Source organism: Anolis sagrei, chromosome Y (genome assembly GCF_037176765.1).
Source record: "Anolis sagrei isolate rAnoSag1 chromosome Y, rAnoSag1.mat, whole genome shotgun sequence".
NCBI classification, from domain to species: domain Eukaryota; kingdom Metazoa; phylum Chordata; class Lepidosauria; order Squamata; family Dactyloidae; genus Anolis; species Anolis sagrei.
The window spans coordinates 61,656,280-61,678,728 of record NC_090035.1 but is presented as its reverse complement, the minus strand read 5'-3'; the positions used below and the strand labels follow the sequence as shown (position 1 = coordinate 61,678,728).

The 22,449-nt window shown below is 39.1% G+C and overlaps 1 protein-coding gene across 5 annotated transcripts in view; it reads left to right on the top strand.

Annotated features, from left to right (window-relative positions):
* Nucleotides 1–13,427, top strand: part of LOC137095063 (nuclear inhibitor of protein phosphatase 1-like) — a 74,791-nt gene extending 61,364 nt beyond the window's left edge. For 3 of the 5 annotated variants that reach the window (XM_067461264.1, XM_067461268.1, XM_067461266.1), the window contains 2 exons: nt 9,615–9,679; nt 11,136–13,427. In XM_067461264.1, the coding sequence (XP_067317365.1) occupies nt 9,615–9,679; nt 11,136–11,480 (410 nt within the window). In that variant the 3' untranslated portion in view covers nt 11,481–13,427. Of the gene's footprint in view, nt 1–7,179; nt 7,390–9,614; nt 9,680–11,135 lie in introns of those variants that run through there. The other 2 variants (XM_067461269.1, XM_067461265.1) reach the window with 2 other exon arrangements.
* Nucleotides 13,428–22,449: the final 9,022 nt, after the last annotated feature.

Genomic DNA, 22,449 nt, shown 5'->3' with positions numbered 1-22,449 from the left:
CCCAGTTTTCTCTAAGATCTATTGCATAAATAAATTTAAGTCTTTTCCTCCATATTTCCTTCCATTCTTCTTTTCTGATGGTTCTTCGTATATTCTCATTCCATCTTCTCATATAGTTTTTCTCTTCTTTTGATTCTAAATGCCATTCTATTTTTGTATGTCTTGGTTATTGTATGTTTTTGTATGTCTTGGTTATTAACTTTCTGTCTGTTTCCATTATGGTATCCCAAAATTCATTCCCTCGTGCAAAGCCTAATTTTTTATCCAATTTGAATTTCTCTTTGATTTGCCAATATTGTAGCCATGATATTTTTTTTGTCAATCAAAATTAGTTCTTGTTGTTCCTTTATTTCTATCTCTCCTTGTTTATTCTTTAAGATTTCTTTATAGACTGGCCAATCATTCCAACCTAAGCACCTCCTTTGTACCGCCTCTAGGGGCGATACCCATAACGGTGTTTTATTATACATTTTTGGTCTATATTTTTCCCACACTTTTAGGATTGCCGATCTCGTGAAGTGATTACCAAAGTTTTTCTCCTTTTCTTTTCCTTTGTGCCAAATGTATTGATGCCAAACCATTCTTAAATCTACCCCCTCTAGAGTTAATAATTTCTTCTTCTTTAGCATAGCCCAATCTCTGGCCCAGATTAGAGCACTAGCTTCATAATATATTTTTAGGTCTGAGACTGCCAATCCTCCTTTTTCTTTTTGTTCTATCATATTATAATGAATTCTTGGTTTTTTATTATTCCAAATGAATTTTGAAATGTCCCTATTCCACCCTTTTATCAGTTCCATGTTCCTAATTATCAGCAAATTTTGAAATAAGAATATCATTTTCGGCAAAATTTTCATCTTAATTGACGCGATTCTCCCTAGTAATGATAAATTTGAATTTTTCCAGCTTTCCAAATCTTTCTCGATCTCTTTCCATTTTTTTATATAATTATTTTGTAATAGTTGTAGGTTTTTTGCCGTTATCTGGATCCCCAGTTATTTTATCTTTGGAACAATTTTATCTTTGGAACAATTTTATGTATTTCCTCTTTTTCCTCTTCTCTAATATTTTTTGTTATTTCTTTTGTTTTTTCCAAATTTATTTTAAATCCTGCTACTTCTCTGTATCTTTTTATTTCATCCAGCCAGATTCCTAATTTTTCTTTTGGGTTTTCTATAATACATATTACATCATCCGCAAATGCTTTATATTTGTAGTCCTGCCCTTGTATTCTAGCTCCCTCTAACTCCTTTTCTTCTCTAATTCTTTTTAATAAAACTTCTAATGTTAAAACAAATATCAGGGGGGATAGGGACAGCCCTGTCTGGTTCCTTTTTCTATTTGTATCGTCTCTGATTCCTGTCCATTAATTATAATTTTGGCCTCTTGCTTTTCGTAAATTGCCTCCACTGCGTTTTGAAAGTAAAACCCCATATTAATCTCCCTCATCAAAAATTAAAAAAAATCCCAATTGACATTATCAAATGCCTTCTCGGCATCTACGGCCATGAACATTACTTTCTTTTGATGGTTAATTTCATAATATTCAATCAGATCTATTATTGTCCTTACATTAACTTTCTGTTGTCTATTGGGCAGGAAGCCCGCTTGGTCTTCCTCTATATATGTTTCAAGAATTTTTTTTAATCTTTCCACGAGAATGCTGCTAAATATTTTGTAATCTACATTAAGTAACGAGATCGGTGTGTAATTTTTTACTTCTTCCGGATCTGAATTTTCTTTGTGTATTACCGTTATGTTGGCTTGTCTCCACAGCTTGGGATTTCTTTATTAATTCTTATATTGTTCATTATTTTCTTCAAATATGGTATAGTTTCCTCTTGAAATATTTTGTAATAACCTGCGGATAATCCATCCGGTCCTGGTGCTTTATTTGGTTTTAAGTTTTTTATTGCTGTTTTTATCTCTTGTTCTGATATTTCCTTGTTTAAGATTTCTCTTTGTTTATCTGAAATTTTTTGTATTTTTTGTTTTCCTAAATACTGGTATATTTTCTCTCTATCAATTTTTTCATTCTGATACAGTTTTTTATAGAAATTAAAGAATTGGTTTCTAATCTCTTTTTCCTGGGTATAAATCGCATTTTTGTCTCTTATCTTGGTTATATGTGATTTTTCCTTTTTCTTTCGTAATTTATTCGATAACCACTTCCCTGGTTTATTTCCGTTCATAAAGTAATTTTGTCTTATATATTTTAATTGCTTTTCTTTCTCTTCCAGTTCTAAGTATTCTAATTGCTTACGTAAAAGTTCTAATTTCTTTTTTACTTCTTTATTCTTTGGGTTCTTTTTTAACTTCTCCTCCTCCTTTCCTAATTCCTTCATAATTTCATCTATCTTTTTTGTTTTCTGATTGTTTTTAATTGCTTTTTGTTGTATAAAGTGGCCCCGCATTACTGCCTTGCTGGCCTCCCATACAGATAATATGTTTGTCTCTAAATTGTCATTCAGCTCAAAATATTCTTTTAATATCTTCCTGTTTCTATCTATATCCTCCTCTCTTTTTAAAAGATTTTCGTCTAGCCGCCATCTTCTTATTTTATCCCTTAACTCTATTTTTAACTCTAGAGGACAGTGGTCCGAGTCTGTCCTCGGTAAGATCCGGAAACTCTTCACTCTCCCTATCATTAATGTTGATGCCCACATCATATCAATCCTAGACCAATTTTGGAATCTACCAGAATAGTATGTATACTCTTTTTTGTTCCCATTTCTTGTTCTACATATATCTCTCAGATTCAATTTTTTCATCATTCTTATCATTATGTTTGGTATATTTCCTTTATCCTTGTTTTTCTTTATGGTGTAGTCTTTCTTACTTCTATCTAGATCCCTATCCAAAACCCCATTAAAGTCTCCTAAGATTATTAATTGGTCGTATTCCTGTTCTTCTATCTTTTTTTTTAAATTTTTCCATAAATTTTATTTTGGATTCATTAGGCGCGTATATATTGCAGATTAGTAATTTCTGATCTTGTATTTTGATGTTTATACCTAAGAATCTTCCCTGTTCATCCTTAAATGCTAGTTCCGCTGGAATATCATTATTTACATAGGTGACCACCCCTCTTTTTTTTTTTTCTTGTGCTGAGGCTATGAATGACTGGCCCATCCCTTTATTTTCTAAGTATTTTGTGTGATCTCTCCTTATGTGTGTTTCTTGTAGCGCTACAACATCAAACTTTTTCTTTTTCAAACTATAAAAAACTTTATTTCTTTTATTTGGTGTGTTCTGGCCATAAATATTATTTGAGTATATTTTTAACTCTTTCATTGTTGACTCTCTTCTTCTCTAGTCTCTTCTCTTTCTTCTCATACTACCTCTTCTCCTCCTTCTACTTCTGGGTCTTCTCTTTCCTCTTCCTCCTCCTCTTCTTTTCCCCCTACTGCACCCTCTTCTCTTGTGATTCCTTCTTCTCGTCCACCACATTCGTCATTAGTCCTTTCAGCAGTTTTCTCTTGTTCTCCTTTTTCTCTCTCTTTTTCCCTTGTTCTTTCTTCTAAATCTTTTTTCCTCATCCTTCCTTTTGTCGGATCCTTACTTTTTTCTCTTTCTTCTCGTTTTATTTTTTCTAGAAAGTCCTTTGCTCTTTCGACATTTTTTATCCAGTATCTCTGGTCTCCGTACGTCACCATCAGGCCTTCCCCTCGTTCCCACCTGTATCTTATTCTGTGCTTTTTTAGTTCTTCTGTTAGGAAGTTGTATTTTCTCCTTTATGTTAACACCGTGTTCGGATATTCCTTCAGAATGATAATTTTTTTCCCTTTGTAGTATACTGTTCTCCTGTTACTCATTTTCAAAACTTCATCTCTTGTGGTTTTCTTTGCAAAATGTACTACAACATCTCGTGCTTCTCTGTTCCTTGTTGCAAAATTTGTGTTTACTCTGTAGACTCTGTCTGTTTGATCCTGCATTTCCTCTTCTGTGTGTTCTAGCAGTTCAGCTAGAATCTCAATTACTTTATCTCTTATGTTTTCCTTTGAATCCTCATCTATATTTCTCAATCTTAGCTGGTATTCCAGTTCTTTCGCTTCCATTCTTTCACATTTCTCTTCTAATCTTGCTGCTTTCTGTTCTAGGTTTTTAACTTTTACTTTTAAATCTTCCTGAGTCTTTTTGATTTCTGTTTTTTCTGTTTTTAATTCTCTCGGTTCTTGCTGCATTAGTGTTAGTTCTTTTTTTACTCCTCCAATTTCTTCTTTTATTTCTTTTTTCAGATCTGCCATCTGTTCCTGAGATGTTTTTTGTGCGGCATCTTGTTTCTCTTGAACTGTCTTTATTTCCTTCATCATTTTTTCCGTCATTTTCTCTAGAAGATCTTTCAATATTTGTTCTTCTGACAGGGAAACTCTTCTTGTGGTACTTTTGGCTTCCTTCTGTTCTTTGTCACTTTTCTCGGTCTTTTCAGTCTTTTCAGTCTTTTCAGATTTCTCTGTCTTATTTCTTGTATTATACATCTTGTAGTTCAGTTGAGCTTGTATCTTTTCTATACTTCTTTTCTATACGTCTTTGATTTTGCTTTATTTCTCTTCTTCTTTTCTTTATCTAATTGTACAAAATAATGATTGTATTTATTTTTGTTGTAAGTCTTTTCTCAATCTACTTTGTCTATATGCTTTACTCCACTCTTATCTTCAACTCCCGTGGAAGGAAGATTGTTATTACTTAATTTATATTAGTATTGTTTATTTATTTCCTACAGGCCAATTAGCCTAATTGATATTGTGGCCAAGATATATGCCAGATATCTCCTGAACAGAGTTGAATGTTGGGATAAAGAAAAACATATCCTAGCCGAAGAACAGGCTGGCTTTAGACAGAGTAGATCAACTATTGACAATTGCTTTGTTTTAAACCATACAATTGCAAAATATGTCAGCAGAGGGAAACAACTGTATGCCGCCTTTATAGATCTTAGTGCAGCATTTGATACTGTAAATAGAGAGACGTTATGGAAGAAACTAACGGATCTCAATATGGAACCCAGACTGCTGGCACTAATCAAGGCACTTTACACAAGCACCTACCTGAAAGTGCGACTTGGGATACAAGGAGCCATGACAAACAGTATAGAAACATACAAAGGGGTCAGACAAGGGTGTATATTAGCACCACTGTTATTCAGCTTATACGTAAATGATCTCCCCGAACAGTTGAAGGACCCAGAGGTACACATGCCTAAGCTGTGCAATACACATTTTAACATCCTTCTATATACCGACGATATGATTTTACTATCATATTCGCAAGTTGGGCTACGTAGACTGCTGAGAAGGTTTAATTCCTATTGTCATAACAACGCTCTTAACTATTAATAAATCAAAGTAAAAAAACAATGGTATTTGGCAAACGACGTAACAGACACAGATGGTTCCTGGATGATGAACCAATACAGCAAGTTTGCACTTCCACATATCTGGGAATTGTTTTTTCTGAGACCGGCTCTTGGCTACCACACCATCAAAAAAGCTCAGTTAGGGCAAGAGTACGTGCAAATCAACTACTTAAACTGACAAATCACAACCAACCAGGATCCTTAGACACACTTCTCAAAGTATGTCAAAGCAAATATTACTCCCATGCTCTTGTACGGAGCTGAAGTTTGGGGTCTAAACCAGGTACCATTATTAGAGCAATCACAATCACAGCACCTGCGAAGTTTCCTAGGAGTGGACAGGACAGTAAGAGCGGAACTGGGAGTACACACAGTGGATGGCTTATCCAAAATCAGGGCCTACAACTATTGGGCAAAACTGATGGCCATGGAAAATGATAGACTCCAAAAATTGTGCCTGTTAGAGCAGATAGAAAATCAACATCAGTCCTCTTGGTTAGTTCTGACAAAATACATTAGGAGCTGTGGACTTCTGACTCGGTATCCGAATCTCTTAGAAGAGTTAGACCCAAAAATAGTTGCTCAACGAGTATTGGATATAGAAGGCCTCAGTAAAGCTGGCTCACTGAAATGGTTAGGCCGCTTTAAACATACCTTCCAAACAGCTCAATATCTAAAAACAGAAATGCCTAAACACCTTAGGAGGGTATTTACCAGAGCTCGTTTTGAACAGCTGGATACAATGGACAAACACGGAAGATTTAATCAAGTCCCATATAATGAACGATTTTGTATTTGTGGAGCACCAGAGGTGGAGGATATCACACATGTTTTTTTCAACTGTGAGCTGTATAAGAAAGAGAGAGACCATTGCCTTGGACCGTACATTATTCAAAAAACACACTGGGACCCATATATTAAAACCTCATTTTTGCTGGCCGGCCAGAACCCTAAAATAACACACAAAACAGCCCTTTTTCTATTCAAAGCAACACAGCTGAGAATTGCACATTTAGAATCAATTGGGGTAAACTGTGGAGGTGACGCAGACATTTGACCTGAACGAGATCTTGTTAACAGCTTGTTTATTTTAACTTCTTTTATACCGAGGGTTGTATGTTGTATGTATGACTATGTGTTAATTATGTTATGTGTTAAATGTTTTGATATGGCCAATAGGCCAATCAATAAAACGTATCTATCTATCTATTTGCTATATATCCAGTTTGTTGCTCTGGATATTCTTCTCTTTTTTTCCTGTTTAATCTTCTTGTGTGTTTGTTATTATTCGTCCTTATATTCTTATCTCCATATGGCAGCTTCTCACCAGTTTTTTCCCTTATTATTGTTGTTATTTTATTTATTTATTTATTTTTATTATTATTATTTTTAATATATATTTTTATTTTATTATTATTTTTATTTTATTTTATTTTTGGGCTCACCGTCTCTTGTCTTGCTCTCCCAGACGCTTTGGCACTTTGGCTTCTCTCTCCTCTATTTCCTCTTGGACGTCTTTCTTTATCTTCTGCTCCTACGGAGGTCCGCGCCACCTTATTCACCTTATTCCCTGTATTATTACTGTATTATTTACTTGCATAATTCAATATTCTTCCTGTCTCTCCCTCTCGCGATATTTCTCTTTTTCGCTTCCTGTTTCTCTTCCCCTTCTAAATCTCGCCCTTTTTCCACTCTCTTGCGATATTTCTTTTGTTTACTTCCTGCTTCTATTCCCGTTCCAAGTCTCGCGTCTTCTCGCGTCTTCTCGCGTTTTTTGTTAAGCCTCTTTCTTCTCGTTTACCCCCTCCTTTCTTTCTTCCTAGCCTCGCGATCTTTGATGCTCTTCCTCCACTCTCATCTCGGACTCCTCCTCCTTTCTCTCTTCTCTTCCTGATCTCGCGAGAATACCCTCCGCAATTCTGTGCAGCGATGCAAGTGAGGCGCCGGCGTCGTCCTTCACCCCGCGTTCCTCCTCCTTCCAGTCCTTCTCCCCCTCTTCGCCTTTTCGTAGCCAAAACAATCTCTGCCTCAAGGTCAGTTTAAAGGATTTTCTGTCTTTAATAAGCCCAGTTTATTTGTCTCCCTGTATTTCTTTCTTCTCCGTTCAAATTTACTTGTTATTTTAATGGTTTTGTAGATTTTGAATCTCCTTTTTTCTTCTTCACTGTGTTATTAATTCACCTTTCTTCTGCATGCACTGTATTTTATTTCCCTATTTCCTTATATCTTGTGATTTCTTTTCTTCTTCTTTCTCTCTTATCTCTTCTATCTTTTCCTTCCTTTTATCCTTCCAGTTATCTCAAACAATTATCTTATTCCTTTTATTCTTTGCAAATAGCGTTCCCGCCTTTTCCCCCTTATCTTTTCAATTCAGACTTCTTATTTCTCCTTTCTTTCGCCTCTGCCTCCCCTTTATTTCTTCATCCACATTTAATAATATCAATTTCCTAAGTTCTTTCTTATTTTGGAAAGGACTTTTGAAGATTCCTTCCAATACCCCCTCCTTCCTTTCTCAATATTTCTTACCTCCTCCTCCTCTTCTTTCTTAGTTTAAAAGAGCATGTGGCAGGAGATATGCAGGCTTTTCAGTCTGCTACATTTTGATCCGCCGTACCTTGGGGCCAATACCGGGTCCTTTTGGTGGTCTCCTCTTGAGGAGAAGACCCCCTTTTGGACTGTCGGCTGACCCTCCCGGTTTCGCTGTTCCCTCTGCTTCAATCCACAGTTGGGAAGGGAGCACAGGCTCTACCCGATCCACTCCATCGCTCACACACTTTTGCAGAGCTCTAGTGTGTGCGTCTCTCCACCATCTTCATGCACCCGGAAGTCCTCGAGATCTCTGCTAACTTGTGGGGTCCCGCAGGGAGCTATTCTCTCTCCTCTATTATTTAACATCTACATGCGACCGCTTGCCCAACTGGTGCGGAGCTTTGGGTTTGAGTGACACCAGTACGCTAATGACACTCAGCTCATTCTGAGGATGGAGAGCCAGCCGGACTCTGTACCCGAAAATTTCCATCAGTGCCTTGAGGCCGTTACTGGATGGTTGCGTGCCAGCAGGTTGAGGGTGAACCCAGCGAAGACTGAGATCCTTTGGCTGGGCCGTCCGGGTGGGAGGGAGATCCAGCTGCCTACCCTGGATGGCGAGACACTACGTCTGTAAAGAGTCTTGGTGTCTTATTGGTCCTGCTGCTCACAATGGAGGCCCAGGTCTCTGCTGTGAGCAGATCTGTGTTTTTCCATCTACGTCAGGCTAGGCAACTTGCTCCCTACCTATCTAGGAACGACCTGGCTACGGTGATCCAGGCGACAGTCATCTTGAGGCTTGACTACTGTAACGCCCTCTACATTGGCTTTCCTTTGTCAGTGATCCGGAAACTGAAGCTGGTGCAAAATGCGGCGGCTCGTCTTCTCGCCGGGGTGCCGGCGAGGTGTCGTATCACCCCAATTCTACAACAGGTGCACTGGCTACCGATTGAGTACCGGATGACTTTCAAGGTGCTGGTACTAACCTTTAAGGCCTTTTATGATCTGGGGCCAGCGTACTTGAGGGCCCACTTATCCCCCTACCAACCCCAGAGATTACTTCAGTCCAAAGACCAAAATTTGCTTGAAGTCCCCAACATCCAGACTTATCATCTGTCCTCTACTAGACAGAGAGCCTTCTCGATTATAGCCCCTTATTTATGGAATGCCTTGCCAGTTGAAACCTGAACTATCTAACTCTTCAGAAAGCCTGTAAAACCTTTTTCTTCCGACAAGCTTTTGATGGGTGAATAACACGGGACTATGTCTGTTCTTGTTTTTATTGTATTTTAAAGTTAATTGTATTGTTTTAATCTACTGCTGTAAACCGCTCCGAGCCAAATTGGGAGTAGTGGTATACAAGTCAAATAAATAAAAATAAAAGCTTCAGTGGAAACACATTTTGCCCATGATAATAACTCTTCCCCATGATAATAACTCTTCCCCATGATAATAACTCTTCTCACTTACTGTTCTCTCACCCCCATTCTTCATTATGAATCATATGTAAGTCAGATGTCTGTAACTTGGCGACGGCCTATACTATAGACTCATTCTGTGTAAGTTCAGCTGCATCTTGTTCTGGTTCTTGTGAGCAGCAGTATCTACAGGGCTTTGTGAATAATTTTGTCATGCTTTATTTGGGAAAGGATAGTGAATACTGGCTATACCTTTAAAAATATTTCATTATAACAGAAATAATGATTGCTCCTCAATCTAATTGCTCATACAGAGGATGTGGACCCTTCTGTTGGACGTTTCAGAAACATGGTACAGACCGCAGTTGTCCCAGTGAAGGTAAGATGCTGAATTAGAACAGCATTGTAGCCTGTTTGGTGCCTTCTGTCATAGAATTGTACAGTATTTTGAAATATAAAATTGATGTCTGACACTTGACTACATTAAGAAACAATTTAAGACCTATTTCTTCTAGCAAGCCTACCGAGCCAGTTTTTAATTGAATTTTAAAGTCATGTCCTGTGCTTACTGTATTTTAATCTTTATTCTGTGTATTTCAACATATAATTTCATAGAATATATATATATATATATACACATACACACACACACACATACATACATACATGCACACACACACACACACACCCCATATGTTGTACCCCACCTCAACTGTAAGGACAGGTGTTTAAGATATTAATATTATTATTTAAACACAAGGACATAACATTGTCTTCCATTTGCCTTTTAAATACATATATAGTGGGTTACAGTATATATGCAAGATTAATGGTCTAACTTCATGTCATAACATAAGGAAAAAGTAAAGGTTTCCCCTTGACATTAAGTCTAGTTGTGTCCGACTCGGGGGTGGTGCTCATTTCTATTTCTAAGCTGAAGAGCCAGTGTTGTCTATAGACACCTCCAAGGTCATGTGGCCAACATGACTGCATGGAGCGCCCTTTCCTTCCCACTGAAGTACCTATAGATCTACTCACACTTGAATGTTTTTGAACTGCTAGGTTGACAGAAGCTGGGCCTAACAGCGGGAGCTCACCCCACTCCCTGGATTTGAACCGCCAACCTTTTGGTTAGCAAGATCAGTAGTTCAGCGGTTTAATCTGCTGCCCACCAAGGGGCTCTTGTTAGACAAACTAACAAGCAAAACAAGGAATTTAGCTTTGTTAATTTAGCAATTGACTTGAGGGTTTTAAAAAAGAACAATATTTTTACTTATATTATGATCATCTTACCCACATCTCCTCAAAGCAGAATATAATAGCATAGTTGAAACCCATAAATAAAAACAAAACCATTAAAAACTCATGTATTAAAAGACATAGAAAAAAGATAAAAATACCAATAAACTCCAATTTAAAATGTATAGTTTAAAATTGCCTGGATAGGCCAGCCAGAAGAAACACCTTGTTCAAATGTAAATATAGGCTAAGACTGAAGAAAAAATACACTGAATTAGAATTGACACTTTAAAAATGCAATTGCTTTCCTTCTCTCTTTCTTGAATTCACTGTTTATTTCTTTATTCGCTGTTAATTGTGCCTAAACTTTTCTCAGCACCCTACCAAGATTAAAGATTTAAAAATACAATTTTTGCCCACAATCTTGGAATGGTGCAAAAAGATGGATTGGAAACAAATGCATCCAAACATCCTTGCAAGGCCCAAAATTAATGTGAGCTGCATTTCATATTTGGAAGGAGGAGGAAACAGGAGTTCCCCTCCTGCTGCTTGTATTGGGAGATCTTTGTGTGAAACAGATTCCTTTTCTTCTACAGAAGAAGCGCCTGGAAAATGCTGGCTCCCTGAGTGTGGATGAAGCTGCAATGCAGAACTTTCCCTACAGCAGGGGATTGTATGGCGGCTTGCCTCCCACTCACAGTGAAGCGGGCTCTCAGTCCCATGGCGTGCATGGCACGGCTCTCATTGGAGGGTTGCCCATGCCTTATCCAAACCTTGCCCCAGATGTGGACTTGACTCCTGTTGCTCCTTCAACCGTCACCATGAACCCAGCTCCAAATCCAACTGTGTTTAATCCCGAAGGTGTGAATGAGCCGAAGAAAAAGAAGTATGCAAAAGAAGCTTGGCCAGGCAAGAAGCCCACCCCTTCTCTCTTGATCTGAGAAGTTTGGCTTCTTCTGGTGGGTGGGATAGGACCAACTAGCTGTTGGAATTAGGAAAAAAAACTGCACAAGTATGTTGGCAGCTCTCAGACTTGAATCCTAACTGTGTATGTCATACATAGCTCAGTTACAGGGCTGAACTCCCTCCCAAAGAGTTCTGCCAGTGTCAAGAAAAGAGGGGAAAACATATATCTTCCACTCCCTGCAGAACCACACACTTTTCTTTATTACCCTTCCTTTACAGGCCCATTGCTGTTTTTATTTTGATGTTATTCATACATTTAAGGGACACTGTCAGATAATTCACAATGAATCTTTCCAGCTTTTGCAGCTACACAAACTCAGAACTGTTGGGTACTGATTGTATTCATTTGCAACCGGTTGGTTCTGGACTAACACTTTTCTTTCACAGCGGATACGTTCTAAAATAGCACTTTGTCAGGCTTTTATCAAATGATTTCCATGTAAGTAAAAAAAGCAGTAGTTTGCTTTTTTAAACTCAAGATATGAGGTGGCTTCAGTCTAGTGCACTTATTTATGTGCATTGTAAACATGCATCGCCATTTTGAAAGAGCCGGGAATGGAATGGAGCAATCAGTAAATTAGAATGAAAGAGATTAGTTGCTCCTTCACATCATAGATTGAAAGCATCGTATGAACTGAATTTGAAATTATATAGAAGTCTAGGGACCTCATCACATTAGATAATGAATCCACTTAAAATCCGGTTTCTGCCTCCTGCAGAATTCTGGGGTTTGTAGTTCAGGGAGGAGCCTTTAACAGCCTCACTAAACTACAAACCCCAGAATTCTGCAGGAGACAGAAACCGGATTTAAATTGGAGTGATCAGTAAATTAGAATGGAAGAGATCAGTTGCTCCTTTGCATCATAGATTGAAAGCATCATAAGTATAAGAAAATGAATTTAATTGAATTTGAAATTATATAGAAATCTAGAGGCCTCATCACACTAGAGAATGAATCCACTTTAAATCCAGTTACTAGGCTTGGGTAACCACGGAAAAATTTGGTTCTAAACTCGTTTCGTTTTTAGGGGGTCCTTGCGTTTTGTTTTTTTTAATAATTCCAAAATTTTCCTTTTAAAAATTTCAAAATATATGAAATTTTGTATAATTACGAATCGATTCGTTAATGGCAGACGTGATTGCGCAATATGCTAAAAAAACATCCAAATGGGACAGAGGGAACTTCTGAAGCTTCCCTCTCCCTCTGTTGTTGACTGTTGGTGTGATAAAACAAACAACAACTATAAAACTTGCACCAGACATGCGAAAATAATTACAAAATAATAACAAAATAATAACAAAATAATTACGAAATAAATTGAAAAAATTGTTTCGAATCTAATTTACTCCTCACACTATTCCTGCATGGCTCAATATTGGATCGTAAGCTAATTTAAATACGAATTAATATCGAATTACGAAATTAACGAACGAAACCGTCCAAGCCTATCAGTTACTGCCTCCTGCATTCTTGGATTTGTAGTTTAGGGAGGATCCTTTAGCAGCCTAACTAAACTACAAACCCCAGAATTCTGCAGGAGGAAGAAACCTGATTTAAATTGGATTCATTCTCTAGTGTGATGAAGTAGTAGCAGAATTTTTTTTCCTGGCAAAATAAATGACAGAATAGTGGCATTTGACCAGTACTTAGGATGTGATTAGGAATACCCGGAAGTGGCCTGCATGCAGGGCCGGCCCTAGGTAATTTTCAATGGTAAGCAAACATTATTTTGGCGCCCCCCCCCCCCCCCCAAAACCCACAAAAGCCAATCACTGAAAAATAAAAGGTAGAGGTGAATAAAGAGTTACCTTAAAACCAGAAGGTTACTTACATTATGTTCATATAGTTACATTACATAGAATTAACACAAATTAATGTTTTTTAAATGCAAATATTTTATTAAACTTGGCAACAATTTTAAGTTTTTGTTGTTATTTTTGATCTACAAGTATGACACAAAGGTTTCACAGAAAATACAAGATCTTTGCATTATGACAATTCCGCTGAGACAATTGAAGACAGAACAGCCCTTAATACATGCATACATATACATACATACACATACATACATACATGAACACACACACACACACACACACATATATATTATTTCATTTGGAATTGCAAATTGCAATGCATTCCATCACACACACACTTAAATAAATATTCTGTATTTACGGAACAAACGGCTTCCTTTCTGCAAGGACTTCTTCTAGAATGCATGGCAATTCCAAAGAAAATAAAATATTTTGGACCACAACAAGTAAGTCCACTGAGACGACTAAAGATAGAATAACCTTATCTATATAAATAAATATATAATTTTCATTTGTGGGATTAACATAACTCAAAACCCGCTGGACGAATTGGCACCAAATTTGGCAGCAAAACACATACTAATCCAATCTATGTCTGTCAAACAAAAAAAAATCTCTGGCTGCTTCTCATTACTTTATTTTGCATACTACCACACTACCCCAGGGTGCTATTATTATTATTATTATTATTATTATTATTATTATTATTATGAGTCTAAATGGCCATCTATCAGGAGTGTTTCAATTGTGCTTTTCGCTTATGCCAGAAGGAAGTTGGATTGGATGGACCTTGGAGGTCTCCCTACTTTATGATTCTATTACTATTATTAATAATAGTATTATTATTAAGCAGAGTCTCTATGGCCATCTGTTAGGAGTGCTTGGATTGTGTTTTTCCCTTATGGCAGAAGGAGGTTGGACTGGATGGCCCTTGGAGGTCTCTTGCAACACTAGGATCCTATTACTGTGAATTCCTCCCAAACCCCTCCAGAGTTTTCTGATGGTCATGGAGGTTCTGTGTGCCAAGTTTGGTTCAGATCTGTCATTAATGGGAGTTTTAATGGTCTGTGGAAGTCTGAGCTGAATCAGTTGAAGGTACTCCAAATCCCATCAGCTTGATTAGCATTCAATGGCCTTGCAGACAAGAGTCAATCAAGGCCAGCTAATATGTCTTAACAATGGATTCCCCCGGGCAGGAAGCAGCCAGGCTTTGAAGCTGCAAGGTTATTTGCTGCATCAGAAGCAAACCAAGGGTAAATTTGTAATGTATATAGAAAACACAAAGTTTAAAAACTTGGCATCCAGCTGCAAGGTCATTCAGTGCTAATCAAGGTGGCCAATGGCAACACTCACACTTGCCTCAAGCAGGCAAGAGTCCTTCTTCCCACTCTGGACATCATTCCACAGGGATATATATAAACCCCACTTGCCTAGTTTCCAACAGAGTTCCCAACCTCTGAAGATGCCTGCCATTTATAACACATAACAATCTAATAAATATAAATAATTCATGTTAAAAATAATAACGTAATAAATAATAATTGTAAATAGAATAATAAATATAATAAAATATAATAATAATAGTAATAATTCCAAAGCTGAGAAGGAAATGGGGGCGAGTCAGTTTCCAACAGACCTCCCAATCTCTGAGGATGCTTGCCACTGATGTGGGTGAAACGTCAGGAGAGAATGCTGCTGGAACATTTTGAGCCTTCCAGGCGAAGCAGAGGCTTCAAAGGGTAGAGAGAAGAGCATGGAGTGGGGCAACATCAGCAGCGAGGTCTTCCCCTCTTCTCCTCCAGGGTCTTCCTCCTCTCCGTTTGGAGATCCCCAAATGGAAAGGAGGAAGAAGAGCCCAGAGGAGAAGGAGATGGCCAAGCCTCGCTGCTGCTGCTGCCCCACGCTCCTCTTCTCGCGAGAAGAGGGGCGAGAAGAGAGCAGCAGCAGCAGCAGCAGCGAGGTCTTCCCCCCTTCTCCTCCAGGGTTTTCTTCCTCCTCCTCTCCATTTGGAGGTGCTTAAACCGAGAGGAGGAGGAGGAAGAGCCCAGAGGAGAAGGAGAAGGGGGGAAGACCTCGCTGCTGCTGCTGCTGCTGCTCTGTGCCACCCCCCTCTTCTCGGCCCCTTTGATGCCTCGCCTCGAAGGAGGTGAGAAGAGGAGGATGGCACAGAGCAGCAGCAGCAGCAGCGAGGTCTTCCCCCCTTCTCCTCCAGGGTCTTCCTCCTCCTCCTCCTCCTCTCCATTTGGAGGTGTCTAAACGGAGAGGAGAAGGAAGAAGCGCCCAGAGGAGAAGGAGATGGCCAAGCCTCGCTGCTGCCCCACACTCCTCTCGCCGCTCTACAAGATGCACGGGGCATGAGGGGAGGGAAAGGCATGCACCTTTCTCTTCTCCCTCGCACGCCTTTCCTGCCTCTGCCGCTAGGAAAGGCACATGCAGGGCGAGAGGGGAAGAGCAGAGGCGCGCGCCTTTCCCTTCCCTCTTGCTCCATGCGCAGCTTTTCTGCCTCCTCCTGCCGTTGTCCCCGCCACCGCACGTGGGATGAGGCCCAATTGGAGGAGCATTTAAGGAGGCGCATGAGCGCCCCTGGGAAAAACAAAGTGTTCCGCGGTCGCTTACTTCGCGTAATGGAAAAACCGGCCCTGCCTGCATGGTTTGTTTGGCCTATGCCAGTGTTTCTCAACCTGTGGGTCCCCAGATGTTTTGGCCTTCAGCTCCCAGAAATCCTAACAGTTGGTAAACTGGCTGGGATTTCTGGGAGTTGTAGGCCAAAACACCTGGGGCGCAACAGGTTGAGAACCACTATCTGTGTGTCACCTGTTCTGGGGTAACCTAAAAGCAGCAGCCCAAGGAAAGTCACCCAGTCTCTGAAATGTTATAACATGTGCAGTTTAGTCAGATAGGGATGTGGCACAAGTTCAGTTTCAAGATGTCAGCTCTATTGCATGACAATTTGACTTCCCTATTTGAGCAAAAGTGAATTTAAGGCAGCAAGGACTTGTTTTCAGTCCTTGATATTTAGTACACATGGTGTCTTGGTTCAGTATCCAGACTCTAAACCAGGCATGGGCAAACTTTGGCCCTCCAGGTGTTTTGGACCCCAACTCCACAATTCGGAATTGTGGGAGTTGGAGTCCAAAACACCTGGAGGGCCAAAGTTTGCCCATGCCTGCTCTAAACACTGTGCAAATGGTTAAGCACAGTGTTGGCTTGATCTCTTCTTGGTTCTATATATTTAAATGGAGTTAGATTCGCTAGCAATTCCTTATCCCATGGCAGGCATAGCCTCCATCAAGCCCTGTTGACTTTATTAAGAAAATTAACCAATTTGCAAGTTCTCATTCAACTGGTGAAATCAGTAGAATTCTGCAAAAAAAAAAAACCCAATAAAAAAGCATAACCCAGATAGATCTGCCTATTGTTTCAGAAAGATTACCTCTCTCCAAAATTACATTTGCCCCTCAACATACTGGTCCAGACAGATCCTGGGGGCCAAATAAATCATTGAAATTGCTGCTTGCAGGAGAGAAAAAATGAAAAAGAATGTTACCATATTGAGAGTCAGTGAAATGAATAGAATTGACTTTATTTCTGCACAACCTGCTTTTTTCTTTTTCATCTTATAGTTTACATGGGGCCCTTTGCGAGGCTGACACTGTTTCTTTATTGTGTGGTTGTATAACATCATATACTCGGTTGTGACAATGAATGGCTTATAAGCTTTAGTATTCCATATTTCCGATCTATGGTTACTTAATTTGTGATATGTTTAGTTAATATTTTTCCATACGATAGAGCAGTTCTTTGCTCTGTGATTGGCTCTTCAGAATACGATCAGTTTAAAGCAGTTGAGCTTTCCCTTCCTGGATTTTAAAACATTTTTTTTTTAAAGTGACTGTTTTGCAAGGTAAATATGTTGGGATTTTATTGATTGCTGATCTTAGCCCTTCATCTCCCCAGGATAATGCAAACTTTTAATTTTAGATCTGTGAAGCCAAGCCTGGCTGATACTGAGCATCGGGGAGGCAGGATAAAACATGTGGGTCTCTGTACAGATGTTTGTACATTTGTGTAATAGGCCTTTTCACACTCAGTTGAGCTTTTTACCTGTAACCTTTACTACACTGTAAATTAAATGAACGTTTTGCCAAATAGTTTCTTGAATGTTCCCAAATTTTACATTGTAGTCAAGAAAGTGATATTGTTGTTTCCACTTTCTTTTTTAACCTAAATAGCTCTATTTTCCCATTAATGACAACACTGATGACTACTTATGGTATTTTATTTATTTATTTATTTATTTATTTATTTATTCTACAGTTTTTATATTCTGCCCTTCTCACCCTGCAGGGGGCTCAGGGTGGATCACAATGCACATATACATGACAAACATTCAATGCCATAGACCAGGGGTCCTCAAACGTTTTAAACAGAGGGCCAGGTCACAGTCCCTCAAACTGTTGGAGGGCTGAATTATAATTTGAAAAAAAATATATGAATGAATTCCTATGCACACTGCACATCTTATTTATAGTGCAAAAAACACATGCAAACAATAATTAAAATAAAGAACAATTTTAACAAATATAAACTTATTAGTATGTCAGTGGGAAGTGTGGGCCTGATTTTGGCTGATGAGAGAGGATTGTTGTTGTTGTGTGCTTTCAAGTCGTTTCAGATTTAGGTTGACCCTGAGGGAGGGCCAGGTAAATGACCTTGAAAGGCCATATCCGGCCCCCGGGCCTTAGTTTGAGGACCCCTGCCATAGACAGACAATATATATAGACGGACACACAGAGGCTATTTAACTTTCCAGCTTCATGAGGGTATGCTTGAATTCCGGCCACCAGGAGAGCTGTTGATTCACCGCCCACTTGTGACACTGATGGAGTACTTCCTCATTCTTTTGCACACTGCTGGAGATTTTTGTGGTGTCGTTAATTAATTAGTTAAATTAGCTTCCCTGCATAAGCAGTACCTAAATTTCCTACTTGACAGATGCAACTGTCTTTCAGGCTGCTAAGCTCTACAGCAAGCTAGACAAATGGTCAGGAGCTTACACCAACCTGGGCTGGCTTCGAACTCATGACCTTTCAGTCAGTGGGGATTTTAATACAGTTGACTCCCAACCAGCTGTGCCACAACTGATGTTTATAAAATCGTAAACACAAGATCAGTCAATCTATAACAAGTTAAAACCCAAATAACAATTTAAAAGCCAACTGTAATAAACAGAATTAAATTTTTAAATGCCAGCAAAATGCACTGACTCCTCAATAAGAGCATTATTGGTATCCAGTGATGGTCTTATAGAATAATATTACAGAGATATTGTAAGGGAACAAGGACTGAAAAAGATGTAGTTCTGGGGGTCTACTACAGACCTCCAAGCCTGACGGAAGAAGTGGATGAAGCCTTCCTTGACCAGATGACTAAACATGCAGAAAGAAGAGATGCAGTAGTAATGGGAAGATTTCACCTACTCTGATATTTGTTGGAAAACAAACTTTGCCAAGAGTACAAAGTCCAGTAAATTCCTCACTTGCCTTGCAGACAATGTTTTTGTCCAGAAAGTAGAAGAGACAAAAGGATCAGGTTTTCTGGATCTGATTCTAACCAACACTGAGGATCTGGTCAATGGAGTGGAAGTGGTGGAATCCGTAGGTGGGAGTGACCATGTGCTTCTGGAGTTTGTGATAGAAAGGAAGGGTGAAACTAAGAGAAGTCAAACACGCATTCTAAACTTTAGGAGAGCTGACTTCAGGAAATGTATGGAAATACTGAACATGATTCCATGGACAGGAACACTAAAAGAGAAGGGAGTTAACTATGGGAGTTACTTAAAAGTGAGATACTTGAGGCACTGTGCTTCCAGACAGCCATTTATGCCAGGAGCATCCACACACTTTCTGGACTGGCCCGTGAGAACATCTGGAGACCCTATCCCCCTTCCCCAAAGCCCCCAAGCCCCTTTTAAAAGTAAGGAAAACTTACCCAGCTTCCATTACAGTCTTGCCGGAGCTCCTCCTACTCGTGGATTTCAGTGCGGACAATTTGTGGACAATTTTAACAGAAAGGTGAAAACCATGAAAATCACTACCAGAATCTGACTACCAGTATTTTTTTTTTTTTAAAAAAAACAAACCCTAAAATTGGGACAATAAATAAAGAGGAATACTCGAGCAATAGGTTGTTTTTTTTTGTCATGTCAGGAGCGACTTGAGAAATTGCAGATCGTTTCTGGTGTGAGAGAATGCAAGGACATTGCCCAGGGGACGCCTGGATGATTTGATGTTTTTATCATCCTTGTGGGAGGCTTCTCTCATGTCTCCGCATGAGGAGCTGGAGCTGACAGAGGGAGCTCATCCGCCTCTCCCTGGATTCGAACCTGCGACCTGTCGGTCTTCAGTCCTGCCAGCACAGGGATTATAACCCACTGCGCCACTGGGGGCTCCCAAGCAACAGGTGAATCCCTGACATGAAACAATCAGGGCCAGCTAACAGGTAACATTCCCTCAGGCAGGAATAAACTAGTCTTTGAAGCTGCAAGGCCATTCAATGCTAATCAAGCCAGCCAATTGCAACATTCATACTTTCCTCAAGCAGGCAAGAGTTCTTTTTCCCACCCTGGATGTTCCACAGACATACAAACCTCACTTGTCTAGTTTCCAGCAGACCTCACAACCTCTGACAATGCTTGCATTGATGGGTGAAATGACAGGAGAGAATGCTTCTGGAACATGGCCATACAGCCTGGAAAATTCACCCAGTGATTCCAGCCATAAAAGCCTTTGACTACATATTAAGTATTTTTTTCATTTGATTAACATCCTGTCTGGCTCTTGATTGGGACTCAATACTAATTTTTAAAAAAATGTTGTTATAAAAGGACAAACATTTGTAATATTATATCAACATTAATTAAACATAATAAAACACAACTCAAGCAAAATAAAATTGAATAAAAAGCATCAAAGCATTCTAGGCAACTAACCAACTGCCAAAAGCCATCCTGAATTAAAAATAGTTGTCTGCTGATGGAAATTCAACAGAGTCAGAATAGCATCCTTTGATTAGAAGTGGCCACTGAGATGACCATCTGATATGAGTTGTATGTCAGACTTTGCCTAGAATTCTTCATTTGTCTAGCAGAGAATAATAGTAATAAAATGCATGGTGGGGGGAGACTGTGACTATGTGAACCCTGTATCTATTTGTAAAGAAGTCGTTAAACTGCTGCCACCAATTGTAACAATGACCGTTTGAATGCCACCGAATGCCACCAATTGTGAAGGTGCGCGTGGTAAAGCACCCACTGCCACCTTATCTATGAGGGAAGCCGGGCAACGATCAATATCAACCTAGGAGCTATTTTATAAAGGAACTGTTAATTACAGAAGGCTTTATTCACTTGATAGCGTAGCGTTTACTTTCTTGGCTTGAGTTTACTATTGTAGGCTGTTCAACTTAGAAGCAACTGTATCAGGCAAGTCTTGAGGAAAACAGTAACAAGTTTATTTTAACAGGAGTATAACAATGTATAACTGTTCTTCAAAAGAGGCACAAATCTTGATGGATACATTGGAAAGGTTTCATGAGTAAACTCAGGCAAACACTTCATAAGGTTTCACAGCAGGCACAACAGGCTTAAACCCAGCCAAACCTTGATTCTTAATTCAGAATCAACAACCCCCTGTACCGGGTCCTTCTCTGCAACCACTTGGACACCAATTGATTCCCTGAATCTCCATTCTGAGACTCAGTGTTCTCTCCCTATAGCACACTGGCTATGGTCACATTCCCTGAATCTCCACCAAAAGATTCAGTTCACTTAGTAGCTCGCTGGCGTACAGACTAATTCCCTGTTTCTCCCACTAGAGAAATCAGTCTCTTCCTGTAGCTCACTGGCTACAGACTGCCACTTTCAAAAAGCTGCGCTGTGAAGTGATATTTGGCTCTGCCCCCGTTGCTATAGCAACTCAGCTCAAGCCACTAGCCACCATCTCTAACAAAATATAATCTCCCATACTTACCATCCCTGTCCAAACTACACATAACCAAAGAATAAAACTTACACATCGTCACACCTCCCAACCCATAGGGATTATTTTTGACTTTTCTACCAACTAGAATGGTCAAAAATAATTTGGATAGTATCAACATCATATAACTATATACAAACCATATTTTCTTCAGTTATCCAATATCATTCATATATGCTCACACTTCCAACATTTTTCCTATCTCTTTTGCAACATACTTGGCTAATTTCCCTGTGATTCTACTGACATACATTCTCAGTATTTTTACATATATCAGTCTTTTAATATCATTAAGTCATTTAAACTTATGAGCAAGTCTGAACAATTTGAAGAGATTCAAGTCTCTATAGTCAATCACAGGTTGTTCACAATCAAGAGTCTCTTGATTCTCCACGAAGTTACCACGCTGTTGTAGGAAGTTTTCTCTTTTCTTTGTTGCTGGAGTTTCTTCTTTCAATCTGATCTTCCAATTATCAGGAACAGTTCTGCTTTCATTGAGTTTTAAGGCTCGAATAAAGGCTTGCTTTAACATAGCATCAGGTCTTAATGAAGAATTTGTAGTTCCTTGAACATCTTTTCTTTGTATTGAAGAGAATCCGCCATCGTTGGTAGTACGAACCAGAATATTGTCTTTCTCTATTGTAGTCTCATCACTGCTGTCTGGATGAACCTTCAACCTTGGAACTAGAGATTTGTCTTTTTATCAAGACTAACACAGTCAGTGTATATTATTTTCTTAACAGTCTATCAGCTTGGTTTTTATCCTCTTCTTCCTCCGATATATGATTAGATCTTCTTTCTCTGCTTATTTTCACTTCAGTTGTAGACATATCGAAATGCTCAGGATTAGTAAGGAGGAGTTGATCTAATGTTTTATTCTCAGCAAACTGTCTCTCTTCTTTTCGATAAGTTTCACTTAGATTCTTAACTTCAATCACAGTTCCGATCTTCAAAACTTCTTTTGTGCGATCATCTGGAACCTCCATAGTGAATGAATCATGCCTGGAAGTTATCTTCACTTCAACTAGTCTTTTAGGTGTGTTGATCTCTGCTTTACAGAAGGGTTTTTTTGATGTTTTGTACTCTC